The following is a 19,680-nucleotide window of genomic DNA, read 5'->3' as shown; positions in this document are numbered from 1 at the left end:
CGAAGCTATATATAACAAGTTAAAGGGTCGAGCAGTCTCGCACCCTCAACAATAAATATTTTGACTTAGTCGAGCTGACGATGATGAGTTCCATTTGGCTTTTGACCGTCTCTATGCTCGTAATAAGTATTAGTGTGGCAATCAGGTGGATTTATAGGTGGAGGAACCCTAAATGTAAAGGAATACTGCCTCCAGGTTCCATGGGACTCCCACTCCTAGGGGAGACCCTTAGTTTTATTGTCACTGCCAAGTCCATAGACATCCATCCTTTTGTAAAGAAAAGAATGAACAGGTACGGTCCGCTGTTCAAAACGAGTATAGCAGGTCGATCTATCGTGGTGTCGACGGATCCCGATTTCAACGATTTCGTGTTCCGACAAGAAGGTAAACATGTTGAGATGTGGTACATGGATTCCTTCGCGAAGCTGCTACTGTTGGAAATAAAACGCTCACACAAGCAACTTTTATTGAAGCTCAAAGAAATATTACAAGAACACTCTCACTCAAAAACAAGAACTACAACTCACTCTTATAAGACTTTGCTTCTTCACTCACTTAGAAGCTATTGATTTTTCTTGATGCTTAAAACTAAAATGGGAAGGGGTATTTATACTACTCAAGAACAATCATACACCACACAAATAAACTAATTTAAACCATTACAAATTCAACAAATATCTAACTCTCACCTAACTAAATTGATGTAAGCAATGACATCATTAATTAAATGATGTAAGCAATGACATCTTTAATTAAATGATGTAAGTAATGACATCAATTTAGTTTGGGTTTGGGTTTAGGCTCTCATAATGGATCAAGTTTATGATCCAACACCCTCCCTTAAACTTGATCTCGTGACCCCTAGTAGGTTCCTTAATCTTAAGAAGTCTTCGTTGGTCAGTGGCTTGGTAAAAATATCAGCAACTTGATCTTGTGACTTCACATATTCAACTTCCACATCTTTTCTTGCAACACACTCCCTTATATAGTGGTAGCGAATATCAATGTGCTTGCTTCGATCATGGAATACTGGATTCTTCGCTAAGGCAATGGCTGACTTGTTGTCGACACAAACCTTGGTAGGCTCTTCTTGTATCAAACCAATCTCCTTCAATAGATTTCTAAGCCAAATTGCATGACAAACACATGAGGTAGCAGCAACATATTCCGCTTCACAAGTGGACAATGTGACAATCGGTTGTTTCTTTGACATCCATGTGAATGCAATATCTCCCATGAAAAATACGAATCCAGTAGTGCTCCTTCGATTATCTATGTCTCCACCCCAATCACTGTCGCTATATCCAACAAGTTTGTAATCATTAGAAACTGAATAGAACAAGCCAAAGTCAATTGTACCTTTCAGATAGCGAAGAATTCTCTTTGCAGCTTTAAAATGGGTGGTTGTTGGGGATTCCATGTAGCGACTAACCAATCCAACTGCGTGAAGAATATCGGGTCTCGTGCAAGTTAGATAGCGTAGACTTCCTATCAAACTTTTGAAGAATGTTGGATCTACACTTTCGCCTTCTTCATGTTTGGTCATCTTGATCCCGTATTCTGCCGGTGTGCTTATTGGCTTACAGTTCTCCATCTTGAACTTCTTCAGTATCTCCTTTGCATAGCTTTCCTGTGAAATGAAAATTCCATCATTTTGTTGCTTAACTTCAATGCCAAGGTAGTACGCCATGAGCCCCATGTCTGTCATCTCGAATTCTTTCATCATCACATCCTTGAATTCATTAAACATGCTTGGGTTGCTTCCAGTGAAGATCAAATCGTCCACGTAGAGGCACACGATCAAAATATCTTCATCTTTGATCTTGATATATAGAGCATGCTCGTAGGGACATTTGTTGAAGCCATTCTCTTGGAAGTACTTGTCGATTCGGCTATTCCATGCCCTTGGTGCTTGTTTTAGCCCGTAAAGAGCCTTCTTCAACTTCAACACCTTGTCTTCATGCCCTTTGACTTCATAGCCTGATGGTTGCTGAATGTAAAGTTCCTCTTCAAGAACTCCATTTAGGAAGGCGGACTTTACATCCATCTGTTGTATCTTCCACTTGTTTTGAGCTGCCAAAGAAATGATTAGTCTGATAGTCTCCAATCGAGCAACAGGAGCAAATACCTCATCATAGTCAATTCCAGCCTTTTGACTATAGCCTTTAGCAACTAGCCTCGCCTTGTGCCTTTCAATCTCTCCTTTGGCGTTTTGCTTTGTTTTGTACACCCATTTGACACCTATCGCCTTATGTCCCTTGGGAAGTGAGGTAAGTTCCCATGTGTCATTCTTCTCGATGGCCTTGATTTCTTCGTCCATCGCATCTCTCCATTTCTTTTCTTGTACCGCTTCTTGAAAGCTCACTGGTTCACAATCGGCAAACAGACAAAATAATGTAAGATTATCTTGTCGTTCAGTTACCTCATAGAGATCTCTAAGGCTTCTTGTGCGTTGCACAACTCTTTCACTTTGACTCCCACTTGACGATGATGAAGGTAATGAGTCTCCTTGAGTGGTTGATGTTGGTGAAGTGGGTGGAGTTGCAAGCTCTTGTTGAGATTCATCTAGTTGCTCCCTCATTGTCTGCTCATCTTCTTCAAACTGAGGAAAGAAATTGAAGTCATCTGTATGAGAGTTAAAATCCCATTCTCCTTCTTCGTTGAAGACCACATCTCGACTAATCACAAACTTCTTATTGTCTGGATTGTACAACTTGTAGCCCTTCGAATTAGCATCATAGCCGATGAAGATAAAACTCTCGCTTTTATCATCAAGCTTCGTTCTTCTCTCGTCTGGTACGTGAACATGGGCTATACTTCCAAAGGTTCTCAAGTGGGAAATTCCAGGCTTTCTTCCACTCCATGCCTCTTGCGGTGTCTTTCCCCATACACTTCTTGTTGGAGATCGATTTGACAAGTAGACTGCACACGATACTGCTTCCGCCCAAAATTCTTTGGGTAGTTTCTTGCTTTTGAGCATGCTTCGTGCCATGTCGAGGATTGTTCTATTCTTTCTTTCTGCCACACCATTTTGCTGGGGGGATCTAGGAACTGTCATTGGTCGACGAATTCCATTTGCTTCACAGAACTCTTGAAACTCCCTGGAAGTAAATTCTCCACCTCGATCGGATCTCATGGATTTGATCTTTCTACCGCTTTCTCTCTCCACTGCTGCTTTGAACTTCTTGAAGACTTCAAAAACTTCTGACTTCTGTTTCAAGAAATATACCCAGGTTTTTCTTGAAAAATCATCAATGAAGAGAAGAAAATAGTTACTGTTACCAAGAGAGCTTGGCTTGATCGGTCCACACACATCGGTATGGATGAGCTCGAGTGGCTTCTTGGCTCTTGTCTCCGACTCCTTTGGAAAACTTTTCCTGAATTGTTTCCCGACTAGACACCCTTCACAAAGCTGGTCAGGATGGTTGATGCAAGGTAGTCCCTTCACCATCTCCTTCTTAGATAGTAGCTCTAGACCTCCAAAATTGAGATGCCCGAATCGAAGATGCCAAAGCCATGATGAATCTTTGTAGCAAGCTTTCAGGCACTTTGCAACATCATTTTGAATGTTGATCAAGAACATTCTATTCTTTGACATCGGCACTTTAGCAATGAAGTTATTCTTATCATCTTTTATAGAAAGATTATAATTATTCATATGAATATCATAACCTTTCTCTACCAGTTGCCCTAAACTTAAAATGTTACTTTTCATATTGGGCACATAGTAGACATTTGAAATAAATTGATGTCTCCCATCTTTCAAACGGATAAGAATGTTACCTCTCCCTTTCACTGCTATTGTGGAATCATCTCCAAATGAAACATTTCCACTTACTGACTCGTCTAGCTCCACAAACATGTCTTTCCTTCCACACATGTGATTGCTTGCACCACTGTCAAGATACCAGGAATTTGCTTGGCCACCATCAGTTTCCTTTCGTGCTAGAAGAAGAGTTTCTTTGCCATCTTTCTTTTCCTCCACGTAATTGGCCTTCTCCTCAATTTTGTTGTTGGGAGCTCTACATTCTGAAGCATAATGCCCAAATTTTTGACAATTATAACATCGAATTTGAGATTTGTCATACTTTGAGTTTGGATTAATTCTTCCACGGCCTCGTGTTGAGCTTTCTCCTTTCTCATAGTTGTTGTTGGAATTGTTATTGTTGTAATTCCAACCTCGTCCACTACCTCGACTTCCACCTCGTCCATGGCCTCTACCTCTGCCTTGGCCACGTTGGTTTCTATCATTGCGTTGACTCTCATGCATATCCTTGAGTTGCAGCTTGAGGAGTTGCTCAGTAAACTCATGCTTCTTTTTATGCTTCTCTTCGTATGCTTGCAATGATCCTTGGAGCTGTTCGATCTTCATTTCTTCCAAGTCTTTAGTTTCTTCAATCGTCACGACGATGTGCTCAAATTTGGGATCCAATGAACGGAGTATCTTCTCTATTATCCTCACATCGTCTAACTTTTCACCATTTCTTTTTAATTGATTAGAAACAGCTACTACTCTTGAGAAATAATCTGAAATAGACTCAGATGCTTTCATGTTTAAGGATTCGAATTCACCTCTTAATGTTTGGAGACGAACCTTCTTCACTTGCTCGGATCCTTTATAAGAGGTTTGCAGCTTCTCCCACGCTTCCTTGCTAGAGCTTGCACTTGAAATCTTTTCAAAACCATCATCATCTAATGCTTGATAGATGAGGTAGAGAGCCTTCTTGTCTCTCTTTCTTGAATCCTTCAAAGTTGTCTTTTGATCTGGTGTAAGAGTAGCAAAAACATCATCATCCGTAGGCTCATTATAGCCTTTCTCTATGATATCCCACACATCTTGTGATCCAAGAAGTGCCTTCATTTTGATACTCCAATTGTCGTAGTTGTTGTTGTTGAGTGTCGGAACTTGGAATGGTGCCATACCATTTGCCATATCTCTCAATATAATGAGATTTTATAAAAATCCGATTGCACGGATGAATCCGGAACGATGAAAAAAAAACTTTGGAGGGACTTGGACAACTCGGTCAAGAGCTCCAACTCGGCTGACTCGGCTCAACTCGGTGAGTCAACTCGATTTTCTGGCAGCAGTCTTCCGGCGGTGCGTGGCGGTGCGTCAGAACTCAGATTGAGAAAATTCTGGCGGTGTCGTATTCCTCTCGTCGAGACCTTCGATCTTTCCAACTCGCTCTGATGCCACTTTGTTGGAAATAAAACGCTCACACAAGCAACTTTTATTGAAGCTCAAAGAAATATTACAAGAACACTCTCACTCAAAAACAAGAACTACAACTCACTCTTATAAGACTTTGCTTCTTCACTCACTTAGAAGCTATTGATTTTTCTTGATGCTTAAAACTAAAATGGGAAGGGGTATTTATACTACTCAAGAACAATCCTACACCACACAAATAAACTAATTTAAACCATTACAAATTCAACAAATATCTAACTCTCACCTAACTAAATTGATGTAAGCAATGACATCATTAATTAAATGATGTAAGCAATGACATCTTTAATTAAATGATGTAAGTAATGACATCAATTTAGTTTGGGTTTGGGTTTAGGCTCTCATAATGGATCAAGTTTATGATCCAACAGCTACGCCAAGATACGACAGCAGCAAGTGGCTACGTCCACAAGTATCTGAGACACCTCGTGATGAGCCACTTCGGCGTTGAAACGCTTAAAACCACGCTGCTGCCTCAACTAGAATGTGCCATAAACCGCGGATTGCAGGGGTGGGCCAAGCAGCCGAATGTACAACTTAAAGACCGAACTGCCGCTGTAAGTTTACTTATTTCTAATCACTAATTTTCTAACACCTTCACCAAATAAAATATAATTACCATAAACAAATATCTGCAGATGATATTTGAGTTCACTGCAAAGCACATGCTTAGTTATGAACCTGAAAGATCATCGGACGATAATATAGTGGGGAATTTATCAAACTTTCTGGAAGGACTGATGTCGTTTCCTTTACATATCCCCGGTACTGCATTCTATAGATGTAGACAGGTAATTAATTATCCAAAGATAGAAAGCAAATTATTCCATCACAACAAAATCGAAATTCATATACATGTAAAAATATTGCAGAGGCAGCAGAAGGTGATGAATGTAATAAGTAAAATAGTGGAAGAGAGGATGAAAAGGTCAAATTCCCAAGGAGATTTTGTGGGCAAAATGGTTGAAGACATGAGGAGAGAGACATTCATGACAAAGGAATTTGCAAGTCATGTTCTTTTTGGAATCCTCCTTGCTAGCTTCGAGACTATTTCTTCCACTATTGCCTTAGCCGTCAAGTATTTATCTCACCATCCTTATTTCCTACAACAACTTACGGTATGTGTATATATATATATAATGACGGATACAGAAATTTAAGTATAAGGTTTAAAATTTTATTTTTTTTAAATAGTAGGTATGCAAAAAAAATTCTTTTTCTCTTAACATATTAAACTAAATTTAACCATTTTCTTAAAATAATAAGAATACACTTACCCTACGGGTTTAGTGTATCTACCCCTGCGTACGTAATTAACATATATTAAATGGATAGTTGATTAAAATTTCCTATCTTTTTTCTTTCCATCTAGAAACAGATGCAGTCCGCAGTGGTAATGGAATCTCATTTAAAATTAAGTTTTAATTGACACCCAACATTGAATTTGATTCTTAGATTTTTTTTCATCTTTTTCTAAAAAAGTTAGTCTTAATTCGATTGACCTTATTGTTACAATATGTAACGCGATGTGAATTCGAACACACATTATCATATACTTTATAGATGAAATCGAATTAAGACTCAAATTTTAATAATATAACTTTATTATTTTTGTTTTTATATACTTAATTTTAATTACTTTCATAGGATGTTTTAATAATTAAATTTTTTAGTTTACTCAACATGTAACATCAAACTCAAATTATAATAGTATAGGTAGGGGATGACTATTCAAATAAATCGAGTCGAATATAAAATTTCAAGCTAGTGAATATGATGATTCATATTATAATAATTTATCTCAATTTATTTTTTAATCGAATCGAGTGAAATGAATTTCGAGCCAAATTAAATCAAATGAATTTGTTAAAGTTATATTATAAAATAGATCAAATTAAAATCTTATCAATAATACGATTAAATTCCAAATTACAATACATAAATTTAAGACAATATATATTTAAAATTTATTTTAAAATGAAAAAATAAAATATTTTGAATTTAATAATTTAATTTTTATGGCCTCAAATTTATTAACTCAAAATTTAAAATTATTTTAAAGTCAGATCTAGATTTATTCATCTTAATATAGATAATATATTTTTTAAAAATTAATTAGTGGTAAATAGGGGTGTTGAAGTTCAGTTAAAATTGATTTAACCGATCGAACCGAAGTTTTTTTTGTTAATCATTCGGTTAATTTTAGTTTCGATCCGTTAATGGTTAATGATTTTTTCAAACTTTAGTTATCGATTAATTCAGTTTGAAATCGGTCGGTTAACTGAATTAACAGAAATTATTAAAAAATTAATATTATATATTATTTATATATTAAAGTGGTTAAACTTTGGTTTTAACCAAATTAACTGAATTAGCTTAAAATATAAAATATTTAATATATAATATATATTAATTATAAATTTTGGTTAATTCGGTTAACCGACCGATTAACCGAACTTTATCCGGTTCAATTAATTATTTTTAAAAAATTTGATTCAATTAGCGGTTAAAAGAAGAAGAAAATTTGATTAATCAAATTTTAGAAGTTCAGTTCGATCGATTAGTCGAACCGACCGATTGAACACCCCTAATGATAAAACTATACTCGATTTTATTTATCATTTAAAAAATTTTGAGCAGGAGGAGCACGAGGAGATTCTTAATAAGAGAAGAAGCGGCAATCCTGGAGCTGCAGATAGACTCGTATGGGAAGATTACATATCCATGAATTTTACTCACAACGTTAGTCTCACCTCTTTTCTTTTCTTTCACTGTCCATATGTCCCTTATTTAATTTTAATTTCTTTTCCCTTCATTTAAGTTTTGTCATGTTTAATTCATGCAATTTTGGTCATGAAAGGTCATCAACGAGTCGCTGAGGCTAGCAAATGTTGCTCCTGGGATCTTAAGAAGGGTTATAAAAGACATTCATGTTAATGGTAAGTATCTTCCAACACACACATTGTTCACTGAAATCATTAAAATATTAAAATTTTGGCTTTTATTAATTTGCAGGATACACAATACCAAGAGGTTGGGCTATTATGGTTGTGCCTGCAGCCCAGCAGCTTAATCCCAACACTTTTGAAAATCCTCTTACCTTCAACCCTTCAAGATGGAAGGTATGCTTTTTTTTTTTTGAAATAGTGATAAAATTAACCCTATTGTCTACTTAAATGATTATTTTAGTTTTACATAATGCAATAAAATAACTTTAATATTTGACAATATTGTTAAATTTGTCCGTATTATCTTTTTTGGAATATTTTATCACTTAACGTTTATTTTTGGATCAAAAACAACTAACAATGGATGAGAATCGTTAGTCAATTGACGATTTACGTCTGATGCTGACAAAGCATACACGCGTGGAGAGAATGGGTGACGTGAATGTTTTAGTCATGATGATTGATGATGTGATACTGTCACCTTAGATTTTTTTTAAAAATAAAAAAAAATTATTTACATTTAATTAATTTTTACCAACCAGAGAATAGGATTCATTTTGCCACCAAACCAAACTGCTTACTTGATTACTTAATGAAGAAACATATTTAAGAGATACGTATTTGGTTAAACTTCCTGTTGGCGCTAAGAGCTTTGTTAATCATCCATAGTGGATTCCTAAAGGGGTTTACTTGAATGGACGTGTCATTGAAACTCTAGTATATATTATATATTAGATTTCCCAATCATCCAACACCCTCGAATTTTCTCCACCTGTTTTCGCTTTAGTTTTCTTCGAAGCCCCTGATTTTTCCTTTCATAGGAATGATTAGAACCCTGTTTGTTTCCCAAGAAAATTTAACGGGAAAAAACTAAACTTTTATTTCGTTTTCTTCTAAGCTATGGCTTCCCAAAAACCCCCGAAGAACCCCAGAAGAAATTGAAGACGAAATCCTAAAGTGCGTCCTTCTGGGTCTTCGAATTCCCCTTTGTTTCCATTACTCTTTGCTGAAGTTTCGAATGGAGTTATGCTCGATGGATTTGGGGCAATGATTTTGGTAGTGTGGTGGATTCCCCACCTGGGTTTTTCGAAGAGTTCTTCAAGGATTCGGATTTCGATACTCTAGACCCGATCTAAAAAGGGTTGTATGAGGATTTAAGAGGGAGTGTTTTGAAAGTTTTGGAGAATTTTCAGCAACCTTTGAGAGCTTTATCGTATTTGGTTAAACTCCCTGTTGGTGCTAAGAGCTTGGTTAATCATCCATGGTGGATTCCTAAAGGGGTTTACTTGAATGGACTTGTCATTGAAATAAATACGGTATGTTTCATCAAGTAATTAAAGAAGTATCTTGGTCAGGTGGCAAAATAAATCTCCTCCCATGCATTTTTTCTTTTCATGACGGCAGTTAACTAACTGTTTTTATCTTACATTAATTGTTTTATCCAAAACTAAACGTTGAGTAGTCAATTATTTCAAAAAAATAATACAGTCAAATGTAACAGTATTATCAAATGTTAGAATTATTTTATTATATTATGTATTTTAGTTTCTATCTATTTAAAGTGTTTTAGCTCGACGTTTATATATTAACTAATGGTCAACATATTTTGCTAATAAGATATTTTCATATATATTTAATTAGTGATATATCATATGTAATATTATTATTTTAAACAATTTAATATATATTAGGTTATCATTTTGAATTATATGATATATATCACGTCACTAATTAAATATATAAAAATATTATGTCAACAATATATGTTGATAGTTAATTAAATAACGGTTATGATCCAAATATAAATTATTTTGACAAAAAAATTAAAACGTTAAAAATTCAAATGCTTAAAAAAAGCCAAAGCGAATATTTGTACACGTTTGGAGTTAATTTTGTCATTATATTTTTATTTTTACTTGTTTAACTATGTTAATCTACACCAAAGTTCCTTATTCATGACAAGTTGATTAACTTGTACCTTTCTTAAGAACACCGGAAGCAATGCCAAGGCCAAGAATTTAATGGCATTTGGAGGAGGCGGCAGGACGTGTGCAGGAGCAGAGTTCAGCAAGGTCCTGATGGCTGTATTCTTACATGTCCTGGTCACCAAATACAGGTAATTTTATACCAATATATATGTATGTACCTATTAATTCATTTGCTATGCAAGTATTAGCCTGAAGCTGACAACGAAACAAAATGAAAATTTGGCTTAGGTGGACAAACATCAAGGGAGGAGACGTGGTTCGTGCACCCACTCTGGGATTTTCCGATGGTTTCTACGTCAGTGTTTCACCAAAACATGCATCAAACATCGAAGAATAAGGAGCAAGTTCGGCACTCTCGACTCGAGTCACTCGATGATTATCTTAGCAATAATCCCATTATTATAGACTTATCAAGTGTTGGTGATTCTCACCATGTAATAATCATTCGCTATAAATGCACCATGTGAGCGGATTGGCTGGCTAGTAATACTGATTTAAATACCTGCTTTTTCTTGATGGAAAGGAACTTGGTATCCCCTCTGCTCTGCAGATCATTGGTCTTACATTAATTGTCCCTTGAGACAGATGCAGAAGCATCAACTTAAGTGTTTCTGCCATTGTTTTAACAGTTGATGGTTAAATAACCTCAATGCCTGGGGATTGCAAATCATAGATGGTTGATACCAGCTTGTTTAGCTGATGACATAACAGCTTTCAATTGAATTCCGCTCGTTTACTTTTTTCCAGCTTTTGAGGTCATCCACTCGGTTCGACTCTGTCCTCACTAACTTAAATAGAGTTGAAAAGCAAATGACATTGAACTTTTAACACGGTTGCATTTGTCACCCATGCGACAATACCACCATTACTTCATCCGGGATGTCTGCCTCTTTGGCGCATATAAATACATGTAGCGTGAAAAGATCGACGGAAAGCATAGATGTAACTGTTTGGTTCTGAAATGGGGAGGGACAAGAGGATAGCGATCATAGGCGCTGGAATTAGCGGCCTATTGGCGTGTAAATATGCTCTAGGAAAAGGTTTTAGTCCCATCGTGTTTGAAGCAAGGAGTGGCCTTGGCGGGGTTTGGTCACAAACAATAGAGTCTACTAAGCTACAAACGCCCAAAGATTTCTACCAGTTCTCTGATTTCTCATGGCCCCCTGCAGTGCAAGGGACTTACCCTGATCACACTGACGTGCTCGAATACCTCCAAGCTTACGCTGTTCGCTTTGACATCCTTCCTAGGATCAAGTTCAACTCCAAGGTAACCTCCATCGATTACGTCACATCCTCTGCTGCAGATTTGTTTTCTTGGAACTTGTGGGGTGGTTCCGGAGAGCCATTTTCTCCATCCGGTAAATGGCATCTAACTGTACGAAATGCCCGGAATCCATCTGCTTCTGCTGCAACAGATCAGGTAGCCAGTTACCAGTACTTCCTCATAACCCCACCTTTTTTTCCTATTTCCTTTTTCAACTGATTTGGTGCATTCATAAACCTCTACTCGTTTACGTTATCCATAAGCTGAATGATTTGGTGCATTGTATAGATTAATTAATAACTGATGACAAGCAGGTGTACCAAGTGGATTTTGTGATTCTTTGCATAGGAAGATACAGTGACTTGCCGAACATTCCTGATTTTCCATTGAACAAAGGACCGGAAGTACTCGACGGAAAGGTGTTGCATTCCATGGAGTATGCTGCAATGGATGACGATGTTGCCACCGAATTGATCAAAGAAAAGCGAGTGACGGTCATTGGATTTCAGAAATCAGCAGTGGATATAGCAGCAGAAGTTGCTACTAAAAATGGTGCAAGCTTTCGCTTCTTCTCTAGTTATCCTCTCTTCTGTAAATAAATCTTATTTGCGACATCTGACATGATTCTGGGGTTATCAAAAAGGAGCAAGTCACCCTTGTACGCTGCTGTTCAAGACCGCCCACTGGACCGTTCCCGAACATTTACTCTCATTTGTGTTTCGAGGTTTGAACCGCTTCACCGAGTTAATGGTTCACAAGCCAGGTGAAGGTCTCTTCATCTGGCTCCTAGCCGTGTTTCTTTCACCTCTGGTAAGTTTTCCCCGCATTCCTAAAAAAAATTTTAGGCAATCATGCAACTGATGCACTTACTGTGTTAACGTGATAACGTGATATTCTTTCCAGCTCTGGATATTTTCGACATCAACGGAGTGCTACCTCCAGTGTGTTTATCCATTAAGGAAATACAACATGGTACCGGCCCATAAATTCCTCAAACAAATTTCTTCATGCAAGTTCACAGTTCTGCCAGCCAATTTCTATGACAGAGTAAAAGATGGTAGCCTTTACCTGAAGAGATCGCAAAGCTTCAGCTTCTGTAAAAATGGTTTAATGGTACAAGGAGAGACTAGGCCTCTGCAGTCCGATATCGTAATTTTCGCTACTGGATACAAGAGTGAAGAGAAGTTTAAGAACATTTTCAGATCAAATTTCTTCCGCAAATGCATTTCTGGGTCATCGGCCCCTTTCTACAGGTTGGTTTGCCCAAGGCGACCTACACCATATGTTGTCTCTAATAAATACATTGTAATTTTAACATTGCAGGGAATGCATTCATCCTCGAATTCCACAGCTAGCAATACTTGGATATGTGGATAGTCCTTCGATTTTGTATTCCACTGAAATGAGAAGCAAGTGGTTAGCGAGTTTCCTTGCCGGAAAATTCAGGTTACCGACGATAAGCAAGATGGAAGAGGATGTTATGGAGTGGGATAAATGCAAGACAAGTGATGCGAAAGAGAGCCATGGAAAGTCTTGCGTGAGTACATTACTCCAAATATACTTTAATGATCAACTATGCAAAGACATGGGATGCAATTCTAGAAGGAAAAGCGGGTTTCTTGCAGAGCTTTTTGAAGCTTATTGTCCTCACGACTATAAAGCCGTATCTTAACTTTCTTTTGTTTCTACAATGGTTAATCGCAATGGATCAACCTTCGGTTATCCATATCAAACCTCGTGTATTGCACTAAATATATTTGAAATCATCTTATTAACTGTTTGACAAAACTTGGTAGCTTGATCTCTTGCAAATCAACCGTATGGGTACATCTTAATGCAAAACTGTTTCAATCCCTCACATACGCCCATTTCAATCCTCTGGTGTCTTGTAAACTAAATTACAAAATTAACTATTCTTCACTACACCTGGATTGACATTACAATATAGTTTCTAACAATGCTGCATGCATCACTAGGGTAGTGAGAAACACACCATTTGTTAAAACTGACTGCTACGAGTTCAATTAGACCTTCTCCACTTTCCTCATCACACCATTACTCACAGTGGTTCACCGGCTCTTTGAGGTGATCATATCAAATCTGATTTCTTCAATTTGCTCAAGGTACAATTACATATTTCAGTAGACCGGAGCAAGCAGGCCAAATGCAATGGTCAATAAGTCTCGAATTTACATAACAAAGTTAGTCCTTTTTAAGCTAATTCAAGCTTCAGTTCTACATAGATAATGGAAGGAGCATGCGTCTCTTCTTTTTCCTAGCCAATCTCACTTGCATTGTGATTTTCATGCAGAGAAGGAATAGCATTGTGATGCATAATAGAATAAAGGCAAGTTGCATATGCCTAAAGTATAAAGAAACGGCTGAGAAAACCAGGAAAGCTAAAATAACAAGTTCCCATATAACAAAGACAACAACATCCACCTTGCATCAGCAAAACAGTACACAAAGTTCAATGTTTAGACATGCCTTATTCTGAGACAGAGAAGAACAAATAGTCAAAAGATAACCAAAGGAATGGATGCTAATAAAACAACAAATATTCTAGAAATTAAGTTATTTACTTTATTTTTTCCAAACAAAAGATCGACAATTCCTGCCTCATACAATTTATTAACGTAAATTATAAACATGTCAAAACTTGTTGGAACTAGGATAAAGCACAAACATATTAGCCATGAATTTTTTCTGGCATAAGTAACACAAAAATCTTAATGCATGCATGTTGCAAAGAATTGGTTCATCAAGGCCAACTGACTAATATTTTCAACCCAGTACAACATCACTCCTTAATGTGAGCTAGCATTTGAATAGAAAGGGACACCTACCCTAAGCCCCCAGGCCCAACATTTGAGCAAAATCCAAACAATTCTATAATGCACCACATGGACAGCATTCTGCTCTTATAGATATTTCGTAACTGCCATAAAAAACCCAAAGATACAATGGTACTCAGTAATCACAGCTGAGTTAATGGCAAGATTCAAGTATACACATGCACTCCTACAATCATGCAGTTAGTTCCCTCGCCAATGACACAATTATAAAAATATAGAAATACAGGTAGAAAAGCAGGGGTTAGCAAGATAATAGTAGTACTACAACGTGCAAATATAAACATCATTAACCAAAAGGTATATTCATCCAAAAAAGCCACAATCATCTACACAAAAAACTGCCACGAACCAACTACACGAAACAACTTGGACCCCAGCAGCAGGCTTCTTTCAGCCACCTAAATTTCAGTTTCCTACAAAAATTAAGATGAACCAACAGTTTGAAGTTTAAACATCCGTTCTGTTTGCTCTTCTGGGGCTTAAAGCACAACATTAGAACTGAATAACAGTTTGTAAGAAAATCCGGTCCTAATTTCAGCTTCATTTGATCACCTAAAATTTCAGTAAATCCAAAGGGATAGGTTGATAACTGAGGAACTCTTTGAAGGGGACCCTAGACCCTAAATGCATATTGAGGGGGGCAATTTAAAAATGCGAAAGAAAACCATAACCATAAGCTCCTGCTGAATTTTTAACCTAAATATGTTATAAAAACGAGCTTATTCATGAACATAAACGAACCGAACATACTTTTGTTCATGCTCATTCGTTTATTAAATGAACATAAAAATGTTGTTCATGCTCGTTTATTTAGCTTAATAAACAAACATTATACGAACGATTCACGAAAAGTTCATCGAATGCTCTGTTCATTTACACCCCTATAGATCACCCTTCCAAGTTCCAACCCAAACAATCCAGTTTTGAAGGCCTTATATTGAGTCGAATATTAAGTTAGATAGAATTATTTAAAACTAAAAATTGATCGAATGGCATGTGAAAAGTAATATTTTTAGAATCCATGTTAAGAAGTCTAACCCTACTTGAATTCATCAAGTAACATTAATGATTAAATGAAATGATATTCTTTCTCAAAGTCTTATGTTTAAACAATTTTAATAATAATTTTAAAAAAATTATAAACAAATTTTTTATGATGATCATCTTAAATTATTAAAAAAAAACTCTACTCACTTATGACCATCCCTAATTCAAACTCTATAATTAGGGCACTTTTTATTCGCTAATATTAATTTCGGAAACGAGAAGGAATAACATTACATGGTAAAAATAAAAATTCCCCCCCAATTATTGCATCTTACATGGGACTTGTAAGTTGCAATATAACAAGATAAGGTTGTCTTGTGAGACTGTTACCAACTGGTGAAGGCATTTCCAAAACCCTGTTCTGCCCTCCGCAAAGTAACAACATTTTTCTCTTACAAATGAAGAATCTGATTGTAGCTGCTACTCTTAGTCCGATAGGTTCAGTGGTGGATCCATAATTTTTTTTTGAGGATAAATACACATGTATTAATAACATAAATTTTTCATATGAAATAAATACAAATAAAATTTTAAGATGTGCATCCTAAGTAAAATAAACTACTAACGTAAGGATATTTGGATTTCAGCGTGGCAGCCCACCCTGGCGAAAGCCTACATCCACTACTGGATAGGCTTATCGAAAGAGAAGGAAATGTTGGGTGCGCTCAGTGCTGCAAGTTTAACTCTTGGTCCGGGTAGTGCGCCAGCACCTTTCACCGCAAAATGCGGCAATGATGGCGCGGCCAATGCCTTAGCGTTTCCCAGCGGCGGCAGCAGCAGCAGCAACCGCGCCCGGTTGTTGGTTAAGATTGTTGGTTAAGAGCTCCTTCACCTCAACTTCCAGGACCGCACCATCCTTTAGGACAGCCGTTGCTGTAGTGGACTCCGACCAGCTCAGTCCGGAGAAGGTAATCATCTATCTATTGTTTTCTTCTCCACCGTCTATCAAATATCAAATAGTTGATGTAATTGGGTAGTACGGACCTATGATTTTATGTTAGGATGTAGAAAATATCTAAAATATATGATCACTCGAAACTTTATGGGGGACTGGTCCATCCCTGATATACTGCTATGCCTTTGTCCATTATGGAGTGTCTAGATAAAGTAACTACTACTCTGTTTGCCTTAGTAATAGAATTCATGCCAAACCAATTACCGTTCCGATCTTATGTAGCCATGCATTCTCCACTCTAGTCTAGTCAATGAGATGAGACATTGTGGTTCACAATTCATATATTCGAATTCTAATTGCCTCCGGGTATCGTTTTACCACATCGGTTTCCTAAAGCCGGTAATCTTTCATGATTAAGTGATACCGATAGCAGGAAAGGAGATAAAAATGTATTCTCTGTTAGATAGATGCTTGGTGTTAATATGAGGAGCCAGTTAATGAGCCAATCAAGCAAAATGAGTCTTGTTTGAGGCCTTGAATATGCTTTTTCTGTCGTGGTGACGAAGATCTTGGAAATCATGCTCTATTTATTAAAAGTTCTATAGTGTTGTAAAAAATAAAATAATACTAAAAGAAAAGGAGTGCCTAAAGGCAATGCTGATTTTCTGTTCAGAATGTTATTTTTAAAGAGAATTTTCTGCTCATATTCTTATACAGAAACAAGCCCAAAAGTACCATTTTGTTGTTGCGAATGCGAAGTTCATGCTGGATGAAGAGGAACACTTCAAGGAGCTCTTGTTTGAGAGGCTTCGGTACAATGGAGAACACGATAAAGAACAGGACTTCTGGCTTGTAATCGAGCCCAAGTTCTTGGATAATTTTCCTGACATTACGAAGAGATTGCGCAGGCCCGCTGTTGCTCTGGTTTCAACTAACGGCCCTTGGATTACGTAAGACTTGAACCCAAAATATTTGTTTTTGTTTTAGCTTCAGTTTTGTTCTTCTTCTTCCCATGTGCCTACTGCATAAAACCTGAATATTGAAAGACCAGTATTACAGAACTGTAATTTGCTAGGTTTCATTATATCTGCCACCTTGGTTAGGACTTATTCTAGACAGTAAACCTGGAATGGTGCAAATAAAACCTGAATATTTTAAGACTAGTATCACACAACTATAATTTGCTAGATTTCATCATACCTGCCTCCTTGGTTAGGACTTCTTCTAGGAGACAGTAAACTTAGAATGATGCAAGTACAGATATACACTTAATTCGTGTACAGTTGAATCCTTTGTGACATTGTCTGGTGATACATAACCATAATCTTGCATGCCTGATCGTATTAAAAGGGAAAAGGAAAAGAAAATATACCACGGTCAGTGGCGGAACTCAACATTATTTGCTGGCCGTGAGGGGCCATGGCCCCCACAAGTCCCTCCGTTCCGCCTCTGCCCACAGTGGTAGAGATGGTTTTAGTTTTGACCTTGAAAAAAGTGCATCTTAGTTTATGAATGGCTTGAAAACATTAATCCTCGTGGTTATAGGTGTAAAACAGATGGAATACATCTCAAATGTTCCTGAACCTTTTATCAGTATGACTTGGCCATAGTTTTAATTAGCATGGTATTAAGATATCGGTATCGTGGGCAAGCGAAGACTCTACAAGTCCCTACTGGTTTGTTGTCATACGTCATTTGTAAGTTATATCTTTTTGCTGGTAGGTTTATGAAATTGAGGTTGGACAGAGTTTTATCTGACAGCTATGAAGCTGACAGTCTTGAAGAAGCTTTAGCCTCAAACCCTACAAAGCTGGAGTTTGAGAAGCCAGAAAACTGGGTGGCACCCTACGCAAAATATGAATTTGGATGGTGGGGGCCCTTCTTGCCAAATGGACTTAAAGTTTGAAGTAGAGATTTAATGTTGTTTTTAGCTGGAATTATTTCTATAACTAATGAGAGATTAATGTTGTTATCTATTTTCTTATGATTTGGTACTTGGTAGAGACAATTCGAATTTTTTTAATTTCTCGGATTTAACAGCTACGAAGCTAATCTCCAGCATCTAGAATCCTACTTAGCTAATGAGATTAATGTTTTACTCGTTCCTGACATGATTATTTGATATACTTGTCTTAAAAAAACCCGAACCGATCATACCTTACAAAAAACCTTTTCTAAAATCCGAATCTTTAAAATAAAATTTTGACATAATTAAATTAGAGTGAAATTTATTGAATTGATATGATATTATTTTCTCTAAATATTTATCGTCACACCAATTGATAATTGATTATATTTAAAAAATTTATGAATGTAAATTTTTTTTTTTTGATAGTACCGGTTTTATGGTTCTTTTTGTCCCATTACTGCATGGGGCCAAATTTTTTGACCCAATAAGTCACCTCTGAATTTATTTTGCAATATACAGTAAATGCTACATTTCAATACAAATTCATCACGTCAAGGTGGTAAGTTCGGTCAAAAAATAGTTTTTATTGATCTCAAGTCTGAGGGGCCCATATGAGCCAATACAATAATATATTTTTAGAGACGATTATATGTCAATGATTAAGGCAAAATTCGTCACATCTAGATGATAAGTTCGATGGGATTTTTGAAAAATATGGATGTTTATAATAGTTGGATTTGGGATTATAAATAAGGGTTTGAGTTTAGGATTTTTATTGTTAAACAAAAAATTGAGAAAAATTCATATTTCTTGAAGAATTCCTGAAAATGTCTATCCAAGATGAAATGTTACGTTTTGATGTTGTCTACATTTCTTCGGTCGAACTCGGTCCGGAAGAAGAATATAACATTCGTCAACGAGGAATAACACTAAGAGATCTGCATCGGTGGATTACTATATATATACAACAATCCGGGCTATATCTAGCCACATTTTTACATGACAATAAGGTGAAACATACATTAATTTCAACTCTGATTGAATGTTGGAGACTCGAGACACATACTTTCTATTTTTCAAGTGGTGAAACGACAATTACGTTGGAAGATATTGTTAATTAACTCAGTGTTCTGGTTAATTGTGCAACACTAGTGGTCACACCATGGCTTACTAGATATGGGTTTTCTAGAACTGGCAGAATGTGTTAGTAGAGCGGAAGCATCTACCAATAAAGGTTCTATCATCATCAATGTCCTGCGATTTTCTTCGTGACGAACCTCGGAAAACACCACGCCAATGGAAGGAAGAGGTTTGGTGCTGAGTATTCTGCCATGAACAGTCTCCAGACTCTTATGCAATCTGTTGAGAAACTGAAAAATTCATTTCTAGATTACTAACTTCTTGTAGAGGGCAACATCTGTCACACAAGTCCACTATTTAGTCCACCAGATTTCATATGTTGTCATAGAGTAAGAAATTTTCTTCAATCCCAGGTGACATGATATTGATTAACGGTGTTAAAAAATATCCAATTTGATTGA

The 19,680-nt window shown here is 36.7% G+C and overlaps 3 protein-coding genes and 1 pseudogene across 3 annotated transcripts; 3 read left to right on the top strand and 1 right to left on the bottom strand.

Annotated features, from left to right (window-relative positions):
* The first annotated feature begins 61 nt into the window (after positions 1–61).
* LOC120169014 lies at positions 62–10,822 on the top strand (annotated as a pseudogene).
* A 308-nt stretch (positions 10,823–11,130) lies between these two features.
* On the top strand, positions 11,131–13,105 carry LOC120169013 (probable flavin-containing monooxygenase 1). The gene is made up of 5 exons (XM_039177250.1): positions 11,131–11,577; positions 11,745–11,985; positions 12,077–12,243; positions 12,337–12,686; positions 12,757–13,105. Exons 1-5 carry the CDS (start codon positions 11,131–11,133, stop codon positions 13,103–13,105), a joined length of 1,554 nt encoding a protein of 517 aa, XP_039033181.1.
* A 460-nt stretch (positions 13,106–13,565) lies between these two features.
* LOC120169012 lies at positions 13,566–13,881 on the bottom strand (the record flags this gene model as incomplete). The annotated part of the gene is made up of 1 exon (XM_039177249.1): positions 13,566–13,881. A coding segment is annotated over one exon (213 nt), but the record flags the coding sequence as incomplete, so codon positions are not given.
* Positions 13,882–15,987: 2,106 nt separating this feature from the next.
* Positions 15,988–18,291, top strand: LOC120169011. The gene is made up of 4 exons (XM_039177248.1): positions 15,988–16,030; positions 16,101–16,243; positions 16,948–17,180; positions 17,953–18,291. The coding sequence occupies exons 1-4, from the start codon at positions 15,988–15,990 to the stop codon at positions 18,134–18,136; spliced, it is 603 nt and encodes a 200-aa protein (XP_039033179.1). The 3' UTR covers positions 18,137–18,291.
* The last annotated feature ends 1,389 nt before the right edge of the window (positions 18,292–19,680 follow it).

This window comes from Hibiscus syriacus, unplaced genomic scaffold, assembly GCF_006381635.1.
Source record: "Hibiscus syriacus cultivar Baekdansim isolate YM2019G1 unplaced genomic scaffold, ASM638163v2 tig00111743_pilon, whole genome shotgun sequence".
In the NCBI taxonomy this organism is placed as follows: domain Eukaryota; kingdom Viridiplantae; phylum Streptophyta; class Magnoliopsida; order Malvales; family Malvaceae; genus Hibiscus; species Hibiscus syriacus.
This window is presented reverse-complemented; position numbering and strand designations above follow the sequence as displayed.